We start from the raw sequence: 20,877 nt of genomic DNA, 5'->3' as shown, positions 1-20,877 counted from the left end.
AACGCGTAAAAAATGCTAGGTAATACGTGCCCCATGGTCCCCAATGATAATCCTCATGTGCTGTGCACATGCTGCGGAAATTTCCGCTGCGGATTATCATTGCGGAAAAATACGCAGCATGTCTATTAATTTTGCGGACGCGCAGTGTAATTGCCACCATTGACTTGCATTGAAACGCATATTATCCGTGTCAGTACATTTGCACATACGGATAATATGCGATTCTATGTGCGGATGGTACCCGGGTCTGGAGAAGAGGAGACTCTCATCCAGACTTGGGTACCATAGAACCTGTTAAAAAAAGAATTTAAACTAAAAAAATAAAGATTATACTTACCTTCCAATGTCCCCCGGTATTTTCTCCGCTTCGTCTGGTCTGTTGTATGGGTCGCGGTGGTGTGAAAGGACTTGCCATGACGTCATTTAGTCATGTGACAGGTCACGCGACCGCTGACGTTGGTGGTCGCTTGACCTGTCACATAACTCAATGACGTTTCCGCAGGTCCTTTCACACCACCGTGACCCATACAACAGACCAGACGAAGCGGAGAAAATACCGGGGGACATCGGAAGGTAAGTATAATCTTTATTTTTTACCATTCTTATTCTTTCTTTTTTTAACTATTACTTGGTCACACTATATGAATCCATGCTGGTTGCATGGATTTATATAGTGTGACCAAGTTGTCAAGCACTTTTCCAAGTGATGCTAAAATCGCTTGGAAAAACGCTTGATAACCCGCATGCAGAAATGCATGCAAAAACGCTTGACAAACGCTTCTACCTGGCAGGAAAAATGCATGTAAAATCCGCATGTGTTTTTCCTGCCAGGGAGAAGCGGAAAAAATATGCAGCATTTCTGCATCGTGGGCACATAGCCTAACACTTCATTGTAAGTCAATCAGGTCCATCAGGCACGATTTGGATCTGTCATATAGGATCTGTCATATAATGACGTCAGTTTGAACCCAAGCCTAAAAAGAATGTATCATTCATAGTAAGTTGTCCACTGTATTAAGGGAGCACTACTCCATTCCCTTAAGGTGGCTGTTATGGATTGTATTATGGATCTGCTAAATAAAAATCTGATTTCACCAGACATCTAACAGCATATCCTTTGTGAGTAGATAATTATATTAGCTAAGAGTCAGCTGGTCTACAGGGAGATCAAGAGCTCTGTGTGTATCCTCGCTAGCAAAGAGGTGCTAATATACAGTATGCATGGGAAGATAATTTCCCCTAGATGACACCATAGCAGGACTATCACTCCGTTACACACTATCCTTCAGCGTGGCCTCCTTTTTCCAATAATTGTTATTGTTTTAACATTTTTAAACAAAAACAGTGATTACATTTTGAGAACCATTTAGTACAGTGTGGCCTCCTGATGAACCAATACCTAAAAGAAGAAATGCGTGTAGGCGCATGATGTGGACAGCCAAGTGATTTTTGACACCTGTATTTTCATTCTGTTGAAAGAAAAAGGATTGTCTCTTGAACATGTGAACCTTTCTTATTTCCTTTCTTATTTATAGGACACTTGTTATGTGCTTTTTTGGCATGATACAGGGGAGTTCCTTGCTTCCATTTATCGTTCTGCTATATGTATCGTGGTTGGTCCAATATATTGAATCATACATTATACCTATACCTTGCTTCGACCCTGCACATAGTGGCTTTATACATGTCTCTGACTGGTGGCCATAGATTTGTAATATACACTACCGTTCAAAAGTTTGGGGTCACCCAGACAATTTTGTGTTTTCCATGAAAATTCATACCTTTATTTATCAAATGAGTCGCAAAATGATTAGAAAATATAGTCCAGACATTGACAAGTTAGAAATAATCATTTTTATTAGAAAGAATTATTTTCTCCTTCAAACTTTGCTTTCGTCAAAGGATGCTCCATTTGCAGCAATTACAGCATTGCAGACCTTTGGCATTCTAGCTGTTAATTTGCTGAGGTAATCTTGAGAAATTTCACCCCATGGTTCCTGACGCCCCTTCCACAAGTTGGATTGGCTTGATGGGCACTTTTTGCGTACCATACGGTCAAGCTTCTCCCACAACAGCTCAATGGGGTTGAAATCTGGTGACTGTGCTGGCCACTCCATTACAGATAGAATACCAGCTGCCTGCTTCTTCCCTAAATAGTTCATGCATAATTTGTAGGTGTGCTTTGGGTCATTGTCCTGTTGTAGGATGAAATTGACTCCAATCAAGCGCTGTCCACAGGGTATGGCATGGCATTGCAAAATGGAGTGATAGCCTTCGTTATTCAAAATCCCATTTACCTTGTACAAATCTCCCACTTTACGAGCACCATAGCAACCCCAGACCATCACATTACCTCCATCATGCTTGACAGATGGCGTCAGGCACTCTTCCAGCATCATTTCAGTTGTTCTGTGTCTCACAAATGTTCTTCTGTGTGATCCAAACACATCAAACTTTGATTCGTCTGTCCATAAAACTTTTTTACAATCTTCCTCTATCCAATGTCTGTGTTCTTTTGCCCATATTAATCTTTACCTTTTATTAGCGAGTCTCAGATATGGCTTTTTCTTTGCCACTTTGCCCTGAAGGCCAGCATCCCAGAGTCGCCTCTTCACTGTAGACGTTCACACTGGCGTTTTGCGTGTACTATTTAATGAGGCTGCCAGTTGAGGAGCTGTGAGGCGTCGATTTCTCAAACTAGAGACTCTAATGTACTTGTCTTGTTGCTCAGTTGTGCAGCGGGGCCTCCCACTTCTCTTTCTACTCTGGTTAGAGCCTGTTTGTGCTCTCATCTGAAGGGAGTAGTACACACCGTTGTAGGAAATCTTCAGTTTCTTGGCAATTTCTCTCATGGAATAGCCTTCATTTCTAAGAACAAGAATAGACTGTCGAGTTTCACATGAAAGTTCTCTTTTTCTGGCCATTTTGAGAGTTTCAGAGAACAAACAAATGTAATGCTCCAGATTCTCAACTAGCTCAAATGAAGGTCAATTTTATAGCTTCTCAAATCAGCCAAACCGTTTTCAGCTGGGCTAACATACTTGTGCAAGGGTTTCTTGGGTTTTCTAAACATCCATTAGCCTTCTTACACAGTTAGCAAACACAATGTACCATTAAAACACTGGAGTGGTGGTTGTTGGAAATGGGCCTTTATACACCTATGTAGAAATTGCAATAAAAACAAGACGTTTGCAGCTAGAATAGTCATTTACCACAAGAACAATGTATAGAGTGTATTTCTGATTCATTTAATGTTAGCTTCATTGAAAAAAAATGTGCTTTTCTTTCAAAAATAATGAAAAAGTGAAATCGTATATACAGTACAGACCAAAAGTTTGGACACACCTTCTCATTTAACCTTCGTCAGGCTGCATAATTTTACAACGTTAACAGGCTGCAGAGGTATAATTGTACCTTCATATATACCTCCACTGTGGGAAGACTTTCTCCTTTACTTGGTTTCAGAAACTAAAGTTCATTCAGCTACAAATGTTATGCTGATATCTATTGGCCAGTGTTGTTACTGCTCACTTATGTTGCTGTCAATTAAGTTGATTCAAACTGGGAGTGGCTTCTACTTCTCTTCCTGCCTTCCTCCTCTCAGTAGCCATTTTGCTGTTCATCTCATTGCTGTGAGCACACACATTTCTAGGCTTGTGAAGTCTTCAATTTCTTGGATACGAAGGTAGGAAAGTCTCACAGCATCTAACAGCCAGTTATACCTTCATTCGCCTTATGTGGGGACAGAACAGTCAGAAATTGTCTTTGAGCCTGGACTTGGCTTACATATATTTTGTATGAAACTTATCACTATAGGTATGATTTTTATACAAAAAATGGATAATAATTAGTATCTACATATTGTTTTACGATGTTTTACTTATATTCAGCACAAAATAAAGATGGTGGCTCTGTTACAATTTTCCTATGGGTCGAAAAAACAGTCGAAGATGGAATGAAAATTCTGAAACAGTATACGGTTTACATAATATATAAATGACATTTATAAATAATTATCACAAGAAATAATTTACTTTTTTATCTGCACTTTAGAATGGAGTTTCATTCTACTTGCCACGTGTTACTGAACTAAATTACGAAGCCAAAATTCATCTACCAAGTCATCATGAGTGATAGTGATGCTGGATCTAGTTTCCGCCATAATCCAAGAAAACGTGTTTGCAGGTTAGTATCATTTTGTGAAAAGCTAATAATGTAGTATTGCGTAGTATTTCGGAAAATTATTTATTTTTCATTTTTTCATATTTACAGATTTACGTCTGACGAAATAATGCGAATGCTAGAAGAATCTGATTCTGAGCATGAGGAAGAACCATATGTTGCATCTGATGATGAAAACTATGTACCACAAGTGGATGTTACTGAAGAAGATTCAGACATTGAACAAGAAATGGTCATAGTGCAGGAAAAAGAATACGACTCAGACGAAAGTGTTGAGGATGAGTCTGTGCCTCAAAGTGCAGGCAACATTTGGACTGCTAAGGATAAAACTCAATGGTGTAGTGATCCACTGCCAAATGCACAAACAAAATCTCGTAATGTCCTACGACAAAGAGGTGGCCCTGCAGCAATCAGCAACCTGTACACAGCAAAAGAACTATTCAAGTCAATCATGACTCCCGAGATGTGTGACATCATATTACGAGAAACGAATCGAAAGGCCAAGAGAGTTTGTGATGCTTACAACAACGAACTGGTACAACGTTTTCCTGATTTTTCTGAATGGCCACCACAAAAAACATTCAAGCAATTTACTGAAACTGAACTCCATGCATTTTTGGGCATACTGATTGCTGCTGGTGTGCACAGAGACAACAAAGAGAATCTGGAGGAAATGTGGAATGTTGCTGCTCTGCCTCTTATACGTGCAGCCTTGTCTCCTGACCGCTTCAAGATGATACTCAGATTTATCAGATTTGACAACGAAAATACACGTGCAGAATGTGTGCAAACAGATAAAGCTGCACCAATATGGGACATCTGGACAATGCTGAACAGAAATCTGGAGAGCCTACAAGCCATATAACTGTATCACCGTCGACGAGCAATTATTTCCATTTAGAGGCCATACTAAATTTACCCAGTATATACCTTCAAAACCAGCTAAATATGGCCTAAAGATTTTCTGGGCTTGTGACTCGTCAAACGCTTACCCATTACAAGGTCAGCTCTACACTGGGAAACCAACTGATGGTCTTCGACAAGTAAACATTGGTGAACGAACAGTATTGGACCTAGTGAGCTCATATAAAGGCTCTGGAAGAAATGTCACCACCGATAACTTCTTTACAACCATGGAACTAGCTAAGGTATTGAACTCCTGGAACATGACACTAGTTGGTACAGTGAGAAAAAACAAAAGGTTCCTACCTAGCAACATGCAGCCTGCCAAAGAAAGGCCTGTAAACTCGACAAATTTTGCCTACAATCATGATGCAACAGTCTGTTCATATGTACCAAAGAAGAACAAATCAGTCGTGCTTCTATCATCTATGCACATGACAGGAGAAGTTGAAGAGACACTAGCAGCCAAGCCAGAGATAATAAAATACTACAACAAAACAAAAGGCGGAGTTGATGTTATGGATAAAATGTTGGGAGAGTACACTGTGAAACGACGAACATTACGTTGGCCTCAGGCATTTTTCTACAATATGATTGACGTCACTGGGTTAGCATCCTACATCATCTACAGAGAACACAATCCAAGCTTCAGGACAAAGGATCAACGAAGAAAGTTCCTGAAAAATCTCGCAAATCAGCTGTGTATGCCTGCAATTGAAGATCGTAGTACAAACCGAATGATGATGAGAAACCATTTTCTTCGAGGTGCAGTAGAAATGGTGCTTGGACGATGCATTCTGGTAGCATCGCAAGCAGCAGCTGGCCCTCAAATACCTCATGGTAGTCGTGGACCCTCCCCTGTTGTTGGTAGTTGCTATGTCTGCCGAGACCTGAGGCGAAAACAACGCAAGACTAGAAAGTCTTGTGTGGTTTGTGTGAAACCCATTTGCGATGAACACTCGGTAGCAAAGACAACATGCATTACTTGCGAAGAAAATCAATAAAAAAAGTTTCTTACATTTTCTTTTATAATGTAAATGAACAGTTTTTTTACTTGTTTATAATGATAAAATAGCATTATCATTAAAAAAAATATTATTCTTTTTTCCTTGCATTATCTTCATTCAAAATATACGAGGGTACATTTGTACCTATGCAGCTTGTTATGGATGCAAAAATATCTCGACCCCTTATCTTGGAAGGGGGTGGAGATATTTTATTGAAATTTGGCCAATATATTCTGGACCAAAACTGCAGAGATGTCACGAAATTTCAGCCCTCTACGGCTTTTCGAAAAAAAGTTATTGCAATTTTAAAACGGAATAGTTACAATTGTACCCCCTCAGCCGGAAGAAGGTTAAAGATTTTTCTATATTTTCATGACTATGAAAATTGTACATTCACACTGAAGGCATCAAATCTATGAATTAACACATGTGGAATTATATACTTAACAAAAAAGTGTGAAACAACTGAAAATATGTCTTATATTCTAGGTTCTTCAAAGTAGCCACCTTTTGCTTTGATGACTGCTTTGCACATTCTTGGCTTTCTACTGATGAGCTTCAAGTGGTAGTCACTGGAAATGGTCTTCCAACAATCTTGAAGGAGTTCCCAGAGATGCTTAGCACTTGTTGGCCCTTTTGCCTTTACTCTGCGGTCCAGCTCACCCCAAACCATCTCGATTGGGTTCAGGTCTGGTGACTGTGGAGGCCAGGTCATCTGGCGTAGCACTCCATCACCCTCCTTCTTGGTCAAATAGCCCTTACACAGCCTGGAGGTGTGTTTGGGGTCATTGTCCTGTTGAAAAATAAATGATGGCCCAACTAAACGCAAACTGGATGGAATAGCATGCTGCTGCAAGATGCTGTGGTAGCCATGCTGGTTCAGTATGCTTTCAATTTTGAATAAATCCCCAACAGTGTCACCAGCAAAGCACCCCCACACCATCACACCTCCTCCTCCATGCTTCACAGTGGGAACCAGGCACGTAGAGTCCATCCGTTCACCTTTTCTGCGTCGCACAAAGACACGGTGGTTGGAACCAAAGATCTCAAATTTGGACTCATCAGACCAAAGCACAGATTTCCACTGGTCTAATGTCCATTCCTTGTGTTCTTTAACCCAAACAAGTCTCTTCTGCTTGTTGCCTGTCCTTAGCAGTGGTTTCCTAGCAGCTATTTTACCATGAATGCTGCACAAAGTCTCCTCTTAACAGTTGTTGAAGAGATGTGTCTGCTGCTAGAACTCTGTGTGGCATTGATCTGGTCTCTAATCTGAGCTGCTGTTAACCTGCGATTTCTGAGGCTGGTGCTTTTCTTTCAAAAATAATGAAAAAGTGAAATAGTATATACAGTACAGACCAAAAGTTTGGACACACCTTCACATTTAAAGATTTTTCTATATTTTCATGACTATGAAAATTGTACATTCACACTGAAGGCATCAAAACTATGAATTAACACATGTGGAATTATATACTTAATAGTGTTGAGCGAGTATGTTCTGTTAACCCTTTCGCCGAGTATGCTCGGGCCGAGCTCCGAGTATTTACAGCTGCTCGGTGATATGTTTGAATCGCTTCCGTGTGCATGATTTGCGACTGTTTGACAGATATATTACATGTGAGGAATGTCTATTTCTTACACATTCCTCACATGTAATAAAGCTGTCAAACAGTTGCAAATCATGCACACGGGAGCGATTCAAACATATCACCGAGCAGCTTTAAATACTCGGAGCTCGGCCCGAGCATACTCAGAATAGAACATACTCACTCAACACTAATACTTAACAAAAAAGTGTGAAACAACTGAAAATATGTCTTCTATTCTAGGTTCTTCAAAGTAGCCACCTTTTGCTTTGATGACTGCTTTGCACACTCTTAGCATTCTCTTGATGAGCTTCAAGAGGTAGTCACCGGAAATGGTTTTCACTTCACAGGTGTGCCCTATCAAGTTTTATAAGTGGGGTTTCTTGCCTTATAAATGGGGTTGGGACCATCAGTTGTGTTGTGCGGAAGTCTGGTGGATACACAGCTGACAGTCCTACTGAACAGACTGTTAGAATTTGTATTATGGCAAGAAAAAAGCAGCTAAGTAAAGAAAAACAAGTGGCCATCATTACTTTAAGAAATGAAGGTCAGTCAGTCCGAAAAATTGGGAAAACTTTGAAAGTGTCCCCAAGTGCAGTAGCAAAAACCATCAAGCGCTACAAAGAAACTGGCTCACATGAGGACCGCCCCAGGAAAGGAAAACAAAGAGTCACCTCTGCTTCTGAGGATAAGTTTATCCGAGTCACCAGCCTCAGAAATCGCAGGTTAATAGCAGCTCAGATTAGAGACCAGGTCAATGCCACACAGAGTTCTAGCAGCAAACACATCTCTACAACAACTGTTAAGAGGATACTTTGTGCAGCAGGCCTTCAAGGTAAAATAGCTGCTAGGAAATCACTGCTAAGGACAGACAACAAGCAGAAGAGACTTGTTTGGGCTAAAGAACACAAGGAATGGACATTAGACCAATGGAAATCTGTGCTTTGGTCTGATGAGTCCAAATTTGAGATCTTTGGTTCCAACCACCGTGTCTTTGTGCGATGCAGAAAAGGTGAATGGATGGACTCTACATGCCTGGTTCCCACCGTGAAGCATGGTGGAGGAGGTGTGATGGTGTGGGGGTGCTTTGCTTGTGACACTGTTGGGGATTTATTCAAAATTGAAGGCATACTGAACCAGCATGGATACCACAGCATCTTGCAGCGGCATGCTATTCCATCCGGTTTGCGTTTAGTTGGACCATCATTTATTTTTCAACAGGAAAATGACCCCAGTACACCTCCAGGCTGTGTAATGGCTATTTGACCAAGAAGGAGAGTGATGGGGTGCTACGCCAGATGACCTGGCCTCCACAGTCACCAGACCTGAACCCAATCAAGATGGTTTCTGGTGAGCTGGACCGCAGAGTGAAGGCAAAAGGGCCAACAAGTGCTAAGCATCTCTGGGAACTTATTCAAGATTGTCGGAAGACCATTTCCGGTGACTACCTCTTGAAGCTCATCAAGAGAATGCCAAAAGTGTGCAAAGCAGTCATCAAAGCAAAAGGTGGCTACTTTAAAGAACCTAGAATAGAAGACATATTTTCAGTTGTTTCACACTTTTTTGTTAAGTATATAATTCCACATGTGTTAATTCATAGTTTTGATGCCTTCAGTGTGAATGTACAATTTTCATAGTCATGAAAATACAGAAAAATCTTTAAATGAGAAGGTGTGTCCAAACTTTTGGTCCCGTACTATATATATATATATATATATATATATATATATATATATATATATATATATATATATATATATATATATATATATATATATATAAATAAATTACTGTTTGGTTAGAGTCAGGATAGGGTTCATTAGGGTCAGCCACTGTTGATCGTGGAGCCATTTGTCATATCTATAGGGTACTAACCTCTGCAGCTTAGGTAGGGTTTATTTTCGGGAAAGAGTCTGGTCCAATTTTGATAAATTTGAGAGCATACGGGAACAGGCCCAATGTATGGTGGACCATTTAATGTTTTTTAGATTATCGTCATTATATGTATCGGCTATTTAGGATAATAATTAGTTTATCACTTAGAGAATATTGGGGGTTTGTTTTTGCAGGTAATTTTTTAATATTTAAATAATAAAAGTTGTTTTTAGGGGAATTTATGGAAGTCAATATATTAAGAGGATAAAAAATTTAATGAGAGTGCTCATTTAAATGTAAAGAAAGTTACAGATTTTTATATTAGATGCAGTATGAAATTCTACATACTTATGAACAAGCGTATGGTCGTGAGCACTGGTCAAGGCCAACAAGGCTTTTTCTTCTAGGTACTATACACTGTTTTACAGATCTAGGTGTCATTATCAGTTTATGGCATAATTTGAATATTTACTTTACGCTGATAGCTGTCACATGCCTGCGGTTATCACCCAAGTTATCTGTCATCCTATGCGCTAGCTTGTGATTGTCAGTGTCCTTCCCTCTTTGCTCACTTCTGACAATGGAATTGCTTTTGAAGCTAGTCGGGAAATCGGGTCATCTCCAAGAGTTGAAAGATTATGAGAGATAAGATAGTTAATGACCAAACTCATAAGCAAGACAAGGATACTTTCTTTTATATGCATCATGTAAAATATGTATCAACTGAAATTACAAAGCTTCATATTTTCTACAATATATCTTATTGGTGAAAGTAACATCTGCAGTTCCCCTTTGTCTGCATGCGAACGTAAAAGATCAGTAATAGTTTAAAAAACAAAACAAACAGCTTCATATGATATAATAGTTCTAGTGAAAAACAGTAAGCAGAAAAATGGTGGGTGGCAATATATTTACAGTACAACGACCATACACATTACTTGGGCCATCCCCAATGATTTTAGCTGAGCTGGATGTTGATGGAAAGGATTGGTTATGTTTTTCCCAAGGAGGACATCGCTACAAGATTCTTTGTTCTCAAGTGAGCCAAGTCACTTCTAAGTGTCTAGAATTGTCTTGTAGCGACATACTCATCTTTTTAAGAACACATGAATACTTTGGCTTGCCATGCGAATGTAGGCATAGTATACCGATAAACTTCCGTAATACAGATCAGCATACGCATGTATTAGAAATTAAATTGCATCACTATATCATTAGTACTATCATTATAACTGTTCAGTACTACTCATATACTGTCTTTCATGCTGGAAAATGAACTATATAAAGGCAGATATTTTATAAAAACGCAATTAACACATATGGCCTAATATCATGATTATTGCATAAGACTTCAAACTAAATATAACCTCACAACCCAGGATTCTGGTATTCCCGGGTTTAAAAAAGAGATATGCTTAGAATATATTAAAATCATTTGTTTTATTCGAGAAATATATTTAAAAAAAATTTTTTACATAAAATATACGGGGAGAGCCCGTATAATCAACGTGGAACTGTATAAGTATATCATAGCCTAGAGGTCCTTATGCAGTGTAAGAATTGGCAGCAATGATCCCATATGAGGAACCATTCAAATGTACATATGGTTAGATGTCGATTGCGATACAAGATGATCAGGGTAAAAAATGCAGGTGTAAGGGATATCTAGATATTAACAGATAAAGTGCAGTGTAGGCTAAGTAAAGTGCATAATGCAACTATGAACACCTTTCCATTATCTGAATATTGAATATAATGCCCTAAACCTAGATCCACAATCAAACGCCAATATGCAGTTTCAACAAGGTTAAATAAGGTATAATATACAAGAGCCTAATATAAAGTGCTTAGTGCAATACATGTACGGCACACGGCGAGTCTCTCACTTTGGCGTGGGCTCCAGCGCGGAGCCCGCACCTTTCCGGGGACATGATAGCTGATCTGATCAGCTGTCATGTGCCCCTAAAAGCTGCGGGTGGAATCGCGATCCAACCGCGGGATGTTAACATGCTAAATGCTGCTGACAATCTCTGACAGCGGCATTTAACATGGCCGCGGTGGAAGGACGTCACTAGTCCCGCCCATCGGCTTCAGTGTCACATGACCGCGAGTCCCCGATGGGTTGGCATGACAACCCAGGGTCTGCAGGAGACCCCTGCGGTTGTCATTGCCAGGATGCTAGGAGCGCCGCATAGCGGTCGGCGCTCATGGCCAGTGAGCATTTCTGCTACACACAGGCGGTCAGATGATCACAGCTTCTAGTCTCCCATGGAGACTATTGAAGCATGCAAAAAGTTAAATAATGTTTTTAAAAATATTAAAAAATATATAAAAGTTTAAATCACCCCCCCTTTCGCCCCATTCAAAATAAAACATTAAAAAAAATCAAATATAAACATATTTGGTATCGCTGCGTTCAGAATAGCTCAGTCTAACAGTTTACAAAAATGATTAATCCGATCAGTAAACGGCATAATGAGAAAAAAAATCAAAACGTTAGAATTACGTTTTTTTTTGGCCTCCGCAACATTGCAATAAAATGTAATAACGGACGATAAAAACATTGTATCTAACCCAAAATAGTATCAATAAAAACGTCAACTCGGCGAGCAAGAATAAGCTCTCACCCGGCCCCAGATCACGAAAAATGGAGACGCTACGTCTCAAAATATGACGACTTTTTTTTTAACAAACTTTGGATTTTTGTTTCACCACTTAATAAAAAAGAACCTATACATGTTTGGTGTCTACAAACTCGTAATGTTCTGGAGAATCATAATGGCAGGTCAGTTTTAGCATTTAGTCAATATGGTAAAAAAAAAAAAAACACAACTGTGGAATTGCACTTTTTTTTGCAATTTCAACGCAAAACCTTGGAATTTTTTTTTCAGTTTTCCAGTACATGATGTGGTAAAACCAATGGTGTCGTTCAAAAGTACCAACCCTTTGAGACAGTACAGAGTGCTGATGACTACATTACAGGCTTGTAGATATTTATTAGACATGTGCTGGTTTTAGTAAATTTATTATGTAGCTTTATTATGCACCATATAATATAAAATGGTGTAAAAAAAAGTGTTTGCCACCTTTCTGATTTCTTATTCTTTTGCATGTTTGTCACACTTAAATCACAAAACAAATTTAAATATTAGACAAAAATAAACACAAAATGCAGTTTTTAAATGAAGGTCTTTGTTATTAAGGGAAAAAGAAATCCACACATACAGGGCCCTGTGTGAAAAACTGATTGCTCCTCCCCTTAAAACATAAATTAACTGTGGTTTATCATATCTTTTGGGAAGCGGAGTTCAATTTCCCTAGCCACACACAGGCCTGATTACTTCCACACCTGTTCTCAATCAAGAAACCACTTAAATAGGACCTGCCTGACAAAGTAGATCAAAAGAACCTCAAAAGCTAGACATCATGATGCTTTCCAAAGAAATTCAGAAAAAATTAGAAACAAAGTAATGGAGATCTATCAGTCTGTAAAAGGCTATAAAGCCATTTCTAAAGCTTTGGGACTCCAGCGAACCACAGTGAGAGCCATTATGCACAAATGGTGAAAACATGGAACAGTGGTGATCCTTCCCAGGAGTGGCCGGTCAACCAAAATTACCCCAAGAGAGCAGAGATGACTCATCCAAGAGGTCACAAAAGACCCCAGAACTACATAAAAAGAACTGCAGGCCTCACTTGCCTCAGTTAAGGTCAGTGTTCATGACTCCATCATAAAAAAGAGACTGGGCAAAAATGGCATGCATGGCAGAGTTTGAAGTCGAAAACCACTGCTGAGCAAAAAGAACATAAAGGATCATCTCAGTTTTGCCAGAAAACATCTTGATCGCCAAGACTTTTGGGAGAATACTCTGTGGAATGATGAAACAAAACGTTGAAATTTTTGGAAGGTGTATGTCCCATTACATCTTGCATAGAAGTAGCACAGCATTTCAGAAAAGGAACATCATACCAACAGTAAACTATGGTGGTGGTAGTGTGATGGTCTGGGGCTGTTTTCCTGCTTTAAGATCTGGAAGACTTGCTATGGTAAATGGAACCATGAATTCTGCTGTCTACCAAAAAATCCTCTAGGAAAATGTTCAGCCATCTGTTCGTGACCTCAAGCAAAGCGCACTTGGGTTATGCACACAAAATCGTTATTTAAACTTATGTCGTCATTATTGTTATATAGTTCCATACTCACTAAATACCAGTCATGCTGATTCCACTTTTTATAAGAATCAATCTGCAAAAAAGACTAAAAAACTAACAGTAAGCTTTTTTTTAATAAGCCTGGAAACTAGCTGTTATGGTGGCTCTGTGAGTGGTAGCCTGGCAGCTCTTAATAAAAATTCCATGAACAGGCTTAGCACTAGCCACACAGTTGGGTCCGGCATTAGGACGGGCCAACTAGGTATTTGCCTAGGGCCCCCACTCTCCCATGAGCCCCCTGCCAATGGCGTGTCGCTAAATGCAGCAGACCACAAAGCTGCTGTGGGGCCCGTGAGTCAGGAGGGCCCGATGCCAGGGCCGGCTCACACTCCATGCCTGGCATCGCACGTTCAACTATATTGGCCGATACAGTTGAAAGCAATGATGGAAGAGGAAGCATCAGGTGACGCTCTCTCTCCCATCATTCCCCTACTGCGTCTGACACAGCAGGCGTGATGACATCACTTCATCACGCCATGCTGTGTCGGGCAATGGAGCTGTGCTGCAGAGACCGGAGCAGGAGGGGGAACAGGGAGAGGTGAGTAATGTATTTAAAAAAAAAAAAAAAAACAGTGAGTATGTGGTGGCTATAATACTGGAGGACTATGGGTGTGTATTATACTGTATGGGGGCTGCATTATGTCATATAGGTGCTGCACTATACCATATGGGGGCTGCATTATACTCTATCAAGGACTATGTGGAGTATATTATAGTATATGAGGGCTTCATTATACTCTATCAAGGACTACAGGGAGTGCATTATACTATATGTACTATATGGGGGTTACATTATACTCTATCAAGGACAATGGGGTGTGTATTATACTATATGTACTATATAGGGACTGCATTATACTCTATTGTGGACTATGGGGAGTGCATTATACTGTATGGAGGACTATGGGGAGTGCATTATACTGTATGGAGGACTATGGGGTGTGCATTATTCTATGTGGATGACTATGAGGTGCATTATACTAAATTAACAAAATGCTGCCTCTTCATCGAGTGATTGGATTGTTTATGCCGGAACAAAAATCACTGTTCTCAGCAGCACATCGCCCGGTGAAAACTGCAGATATGATGCTGATAACATGATATTGTATGGGGACAGACTGATCTACTAGTGATCGTTCTGTACCCGTCATTCTTTATCATCCAGTGTAAAGAGGCCGGGAAACAAGTGTCGAATGGCCTGAACTCAGCACATGTATACAACCGAAATGTTTCTGTGTGTTGGTGCAATATGTTAGCATTTGGGGTCCCATTTTGTATAAACCCAGCCCTGCACACAGTCTAGCAGACACCAGGGATTCACCTTTTAACCCCTATAGAGGAATCAGGGATTGCGCAAGGGGTGGATCCACAAAGTGGCTGCTGGGCGATGGAGTGGGCTGCAAAAGGATGGTCAAAAAGGTGTCAAAACCAGGAGGTCAGGGAAAGAAACAGAATCAGACACAAGATTAGTTTAAACATGGGCTGAGGTCAGAAACAGATCTCAAACTAGACAGGCAAGAGCAATGCAGAGCATGTACCAGGGTCATGAAAAAGAAAAGGGAAATCCACCGGCACATCCAACAGGAAATAATTAAAAATTGTTCTTTATTGAAAAAAAACTAAAAACATGCTAAAATGAAACCTCAGAAACCTGACGCGTTTCTGGTGTATACAACACCCTTATTCATAGGACGACTGAGGCAACATGTAACAGACCAGACTTTATACCAAACTTGCAATAAATGAGCAAAAACGGTAGGTGGAGCTCAAATCAGTGCTGCAGAGGAAGTTGCAAACAATACAGGTGACGAGCATAAGATAATAAATGTAGTACAATGAATAATAAATAATTCATAAAACATATCCAGCATGACAATAATATTCTGAATGGACAAATATAAATGCAATAATAATTCACATAATGGCAACTAATGGAAGCCGGCAGTCAGCAGCACACAGGATGAAATCAGATACGCAGCCAAGCAGCCAGTAACACAAAAAATGGAATCAGGCACAAAAATCGACAAACGGCATTACACAGCCTAGCAATCAGTGTTTCAACATCACTGTTAAACAAGCAGTATAAAAAAATATATATATATAAAAAATAATCACAATCACTAATAAATAAAAAATAGGTCATTTTTGAAATTCATGCCCCGGGGGTATTTAGTGTCCAAGGTCAATATCCAGTAGGCTTCTCTTATAGCTAATTGTTTCTGCCAGCTGCCTCCCCCGAATGGAATGATCAACTTTTTCAATCCCAAAAAAAGACAAACAGGAAAGGTCTCCTCTATGCAATGTGCTAAAATGTTTAACTGCCCCAGAATAACCAGAGTTACCACTGCTGATGTTACCAATATGCTCAGCTATCCTTTTTTTTGAGTTTACGTGTGGTGTAACCTATATATTGTAAATTGCAGATTTTGCAATGTATGCAGCAGATTACATGACTGGTTTCACAATGAATGAATGTTTTGATAGAATATGACTCACCCTCAGAAGAACTGAAAGTGTGTTTCTTATTATCCTCATACTGACATACATTGCATCTGCTCAGTGCACATTTGTAAAAAACGGTAGCTGAAAGCCAAGGTGAGGGGGATTTTACATTGCGTGTCAGGCTGGGCGATAGCATATCACCAAGTGATCTGCCTCTTTTAGCTACCACCTGACAACCACCATCTAGAATTGTACGAAGGCGGTTGTCTTGATTTACCACTGATAAATATTTCTGAATAATGCCCTTGATAGTATGAAACTGATTGCTGAAGGCAGTGGAAAAAACAATGGTAGGGGGAGAATCCGATTTTAGTGTTTTCCCTGTACCATATAAAAAATTATCACGTGAAATATTATGCACTTTTTCAAATGCTTGATTCATTCTGGACCAGGGAAAACACTAAAATCGGATTCTCCCCCTACCATTGTTTTTTCCACTGCCTTCAGCAATCAGTTTCATACTATCAAGGGCATTATCTACTATATAATCGGCTTATCCCGTCTGTCTGTCCTTCTGTCCAGGAAATCCCGCGTCGCTGATTGGTGCGGCCGCGGCAATCAGCGACGCGGGATTTCAGAACAAGATGGCAGCCGTTAGCGGCTCATCTGCCGCATGGAGGTCAGCGGCGATGCAGCTGGGATATGACCGGCTGTGAAGGGAGGACCAGGGAGCGGCGCCGCCGGTCAGGATACTTCTGCTGCGAGCAGGCGGTCATCTCCCGGCTGCTCGCAGTGGAAGTACCCGCACAGGCAGCGGTTCGCTGATTAGTCGCGGCCGCCAATCAGCGATATTGGCGCCAAATTTAAACACCGCTCTGCACAGAGGTCAGCGGCGATGCAGCCGGGAGATGACCGGTGCTAGCCGGTCATCTCCCGGCTGCTCGCAGCAGAAGTACCCCGACCGGCAGCGCCGCTGACCTCCATGCGGCTACCGTTGGGAGATCAGCGGCTAGGGCCGCTGATCTCCCGACGGCAAGTGTGAAGGGAGGACCGGGGAGCGGCGCCACCGGTCGGGATACTTCTGCTGCGCGCAGCCGGTCATCAAAGTACCTCTTATATTTTTTGTTAGCCTCCTGAAGATTATCACGCACATTCGTCTTTTGGGTCATTCTCCAAATTGGTATTGGCTGTGCCTGAGGAGGAGAGTTTTTCCGGTGATTTGGAGAGAGTTTGGACGGATGTGCGTGATAATCTTCAGGAGCCTAACAAAAAATCTAAGAGGTACTTTGATAGGAAACGGCAAGAGGTTTTGTTTGCTATTGGTGACATGGTTTGGTTGTCCTCTAAGAATCTGCGATTGAGGATTCCTTCGAAAAAATTGGGTCCCAAGTTTGTAGGGCCCTTTAAGGTGCTTCAGATAGTTAACCAATCTGCTGTTAGGTTGGAGGTTCCTACCTCATGGAAGATTAATCCGGTGTTTCATGTTTCTCTGTTGAAAAAAGCTGATGTGTCGGTTGGTGACGCCTCTGCCACTGTTCCTCCGGTGGTGAAGGACGGGGAATATGAAATTTCCCGCATCCTAAATTCTAGACGGTATAGAGGGAGTTTGCAGTATCTCGTCGCTTGGAAGGGTTTCGGACCCGAGGATAACTCATGGGTGAGGGCGGATGATGTTTCTGCTTCCAGACTTGTCAGAGCGTTTCACAGGAGGTTTCCTGATAAGCCCGGTCCTAGGGGATCCGGAGGATCCTCTTAGAAGAGGGGGTACTGTTAGAACTCTCCTGTTAGGTTTTTTCTAATTTGCTGGTCACATGACCATTTTTGCCTATTTTATCTGGCTCCGCCCTCCTGGCCTTGCTGGACTTCATTGTATTTTCTACTCTTGAGCTAGCTTGGTACTCTGTTACCTTTCTCTGTTAGTTTTGCTAGGTCTTCTGACCTCTATGTTCTATGTTGTGTGTTTGTCTTTTACTGCTACAATTTCTGCTAGGAGGTGTCCAACTTTATCCCAGTCCCTAGTTCTTGTAGGGATCCCTCCCTTGCATCTATAGGTCTTCGTACAAACTAGCCAAGGACTTTAGCGGGTCTGATCGCAGGATCAGGTTCCCCGTTACATCGTAGGGATCCAGTTTAGTTCTATTGTAGGGACAGATCTCCTGTCTTTCCTTAGTGCTTGTAGCAGATCATAACAAAATCTTTCTGAATGTCTTTTGCAATCAAGGAGGGGTTCTGATTTGCCTCTCTAGCAATCCCATGAGCAGCTTTCACTGAAATTTTGCTTAGTCTTCCAGACCTTATCTTGACCTACACTGTTCCTGTTAACTGTCATTTCTTAATTACATTTCGAACTGAGGAAAGGGCAACTTGAAAATGCATTGCTATCTTTTTTTAGCCTTCTCCTGCTTTGTAGGCCTACACCATTTTCAGAGTGCTTTGCAGCTGCTTAGAAGAACCCATGGCTGCTGTTTTTTTGGCACAAGGTTAGAGAGGCTGGGTTTTTTATAAAACTGGGAAATTTGCATCACTTGGCCTTTCTTAATGATGATAGTGAACAAGCCATAACCCTAATAGGCTAATTAAGGTCTGAAACCTTGATCAAAGTTATCTGAGCACACAAATCTCCAAGGGTGCCCAAACCTTTGCATCGGACCATTTTCCATTTGTAATTTTTAAAATGAAAAAAATATTGCAATAATTTTTTTTTCCTAAAATCCAAAGGAAATGTGTCATCTTTAACTTTAGGCCTTTTAGAGATCATTTCATCTTCAACTTGCTTAACTGTTCACAATAACAGTAATTTTGACCAGAGGTGCCCAAACTTTTACATGCCCCTGTATTAACCTCCACATGACCTGTATTCAGCTGAGACCCCCCCTGCTGCAAAAAGGTAATTAAAGTTGGTTCTCTGATGAATCACAGTCACAAATTCCAGGCACAGCTTGCAAAAGAATGTGGAAGGCGACAGATTTATATCCCTAGCCTCCCTATTTACAGAGTGCTGCAAACAGACTGCTGTCTTCATATACCGAATTATGAATATTGGGTATTTTTATGAACAGCAAGGATCCTATAGTTACAGCAGTCATATTTCCGGAGTAGTGACAAAGTGGTGAACATAATTCATTAACTTACATCACTGGGCAATGGCTGTATCAGTCCAAAATTAAAATCTGTCAGATGGTTCACATTATATATGCCATATTTCCTATGTATGGAAAGCTAAAATCATAATAGGAAGAATGAGATTAATTTCTCCTGCCTGGGACCTCCAGGTGGGGATATATCCTAAAAGATGGATATCTTTAAATTTTTGGGACCCTAGCCACATCCCCTGACCAGCCCCCATTAAAATCTCACTGAGGAGAGGTATGTGGGCGGGGTATTTATCTAACAAATTAGAGGTTTACATTTTTGTCATTGTCAGTCCTGGAAGAGACAGTTCGCTGTGGTTCTGCACAGTCTCCCTAACAAAGGAATGCTTCCTTCCACTACGATCTGTGCCATTTTGGTGACACAGGTTTAGTGCATTTCTTTTATTTATTCTCGTCCATGACTCGTCAGTCAACTGCGTAGTTGTCCTGATGAATGGAGGCAGCAGCTTGCTGGTTCATGACAAATTGGTGGCAGAGGTGGGACCTGCGTGATGTCCCTAATGTTCCCTTGACAGTGATGTAGTGGAAGAGAGCCTGATTACAGTGATGTGCCACTTACTAGTCTGTGTTTTGCTTTTCAATACATTCAGTGTTTTATCAGCAGAAGATGTTCACTACAGCACAACTGGCCTCATGCATGCTAGTCTAACCACGCCCCAACATTGATTAGCAGAACCCCCAGGCACCCTGTCTGTACGATACCACAAGTTTCAAAAATCAGCTGTTGTACTGTCGCACTGCATCAAACACAGCAAAGGTGTGGAGCCACCCCGCAACATAACAGAAGGGAGAGTGTGGGCACAGGTATGGACGTAACACTAGCAAAGCGAGATCTGATTATGGCTAGGGATCCAGGATAACACCCACTAGTCATGATAACATCACAAAAGGGTCATGGCCCTAATTTAGAAGTGACACTAGAAGTTTCGCAATTTGCTGACACCTTGGTCAATTTTCCATGGATACAAATTGAGGCACAGTTGTGCAAACTTGGGATTTTGCCACAGGCAGCAGACTTCATAAATGCATTAAAATTTATGTTACCCATCATTCTAAGTTACTGATTTGTAGCCTTTTTTTGTAATTAGATTTGCTTCAATCTCATTTTGATAGCCAAAATAACAACCCCATTTTTCTGCACAAAAAAAACAAACAAACTATTTTCTCAGCAGGGTACTAGAATTGTCTGATCACTCATATGATACACTGTTATACTTCAGTATGGCAATGTATTATGTCTGTTTCTGTAAGATTCACAGCCAGCCTATTAGAGCCTAAAATACTTCCATACATAGTGGGCCTGAATGCCATTATTAGGCCTTTGCCTGCAATAGTAAATTATAGGTATTATTTATTATTATAGTGCCATTTATTCCATGGCACTTTACATGTGAAAGGTGTATACAAAGCACAAGCAATTACAATAATTTTGAACAATACAAGTCAGCGACTGGTACAGGAGGAGAGAGGACCCTGCCCGCGAGGGCTAACAATCTACAAGGGTGAGTGAGGATACAG

General features: G+C 40.8%; 1 protein-coding gene across 1 annotated transcript in view; it reads left to right on the top strand.

The window, feature by feature from the left end:
* The window catches only part of LOC141264426 (uncharacterized), a 199,598-nt gene extending 193,801 nt beyond the window's left edge, over positions 1-5,797 (top strand). Inside the window, exons 2-3 of the mRNA XM_073676713.1 lie at positions 4,054-4,185; positions 4,273-5,797. Of these exons, the coding sequence (XP_073532814.1) occupies positions 4,127-4,185; positions 4,273-5,047 (834 nt within the window). The 5' untranslated portion in view covers positions 4,054-4,126 and the 3' untranslated portion in view covers positions 5,048-5,797. The remainder of the gene's footprint in view (positions 1-4,053; positions 4,186-4,272) is intronic.
* Positions 5,798-20,877: the final 15,080 nt, after the last annotated feature.

The sequence above is a fragment of the Phyllobates terribilis genome, unplaced genomic scaffold (assembly GCF_046119375.1).
Source record: "Phyllobates terribilis strain yellow unplaced genomic scaffold, ASM4611937v1 Scaffold_1__5_contigs__length_1240528914, whole genome shotgun sequence".
Taxonomy (NCBI): Eukaryota; Metazoa; Chordata; class Amphibia; order Anura; family Dendrobatidae; genus Phyllobates; species Phyllobates terribilis.
Note: the sequence above shows the minus strand (reverse complement) of the source record. Positions and strands in the feature narration are given on the sequence as shown.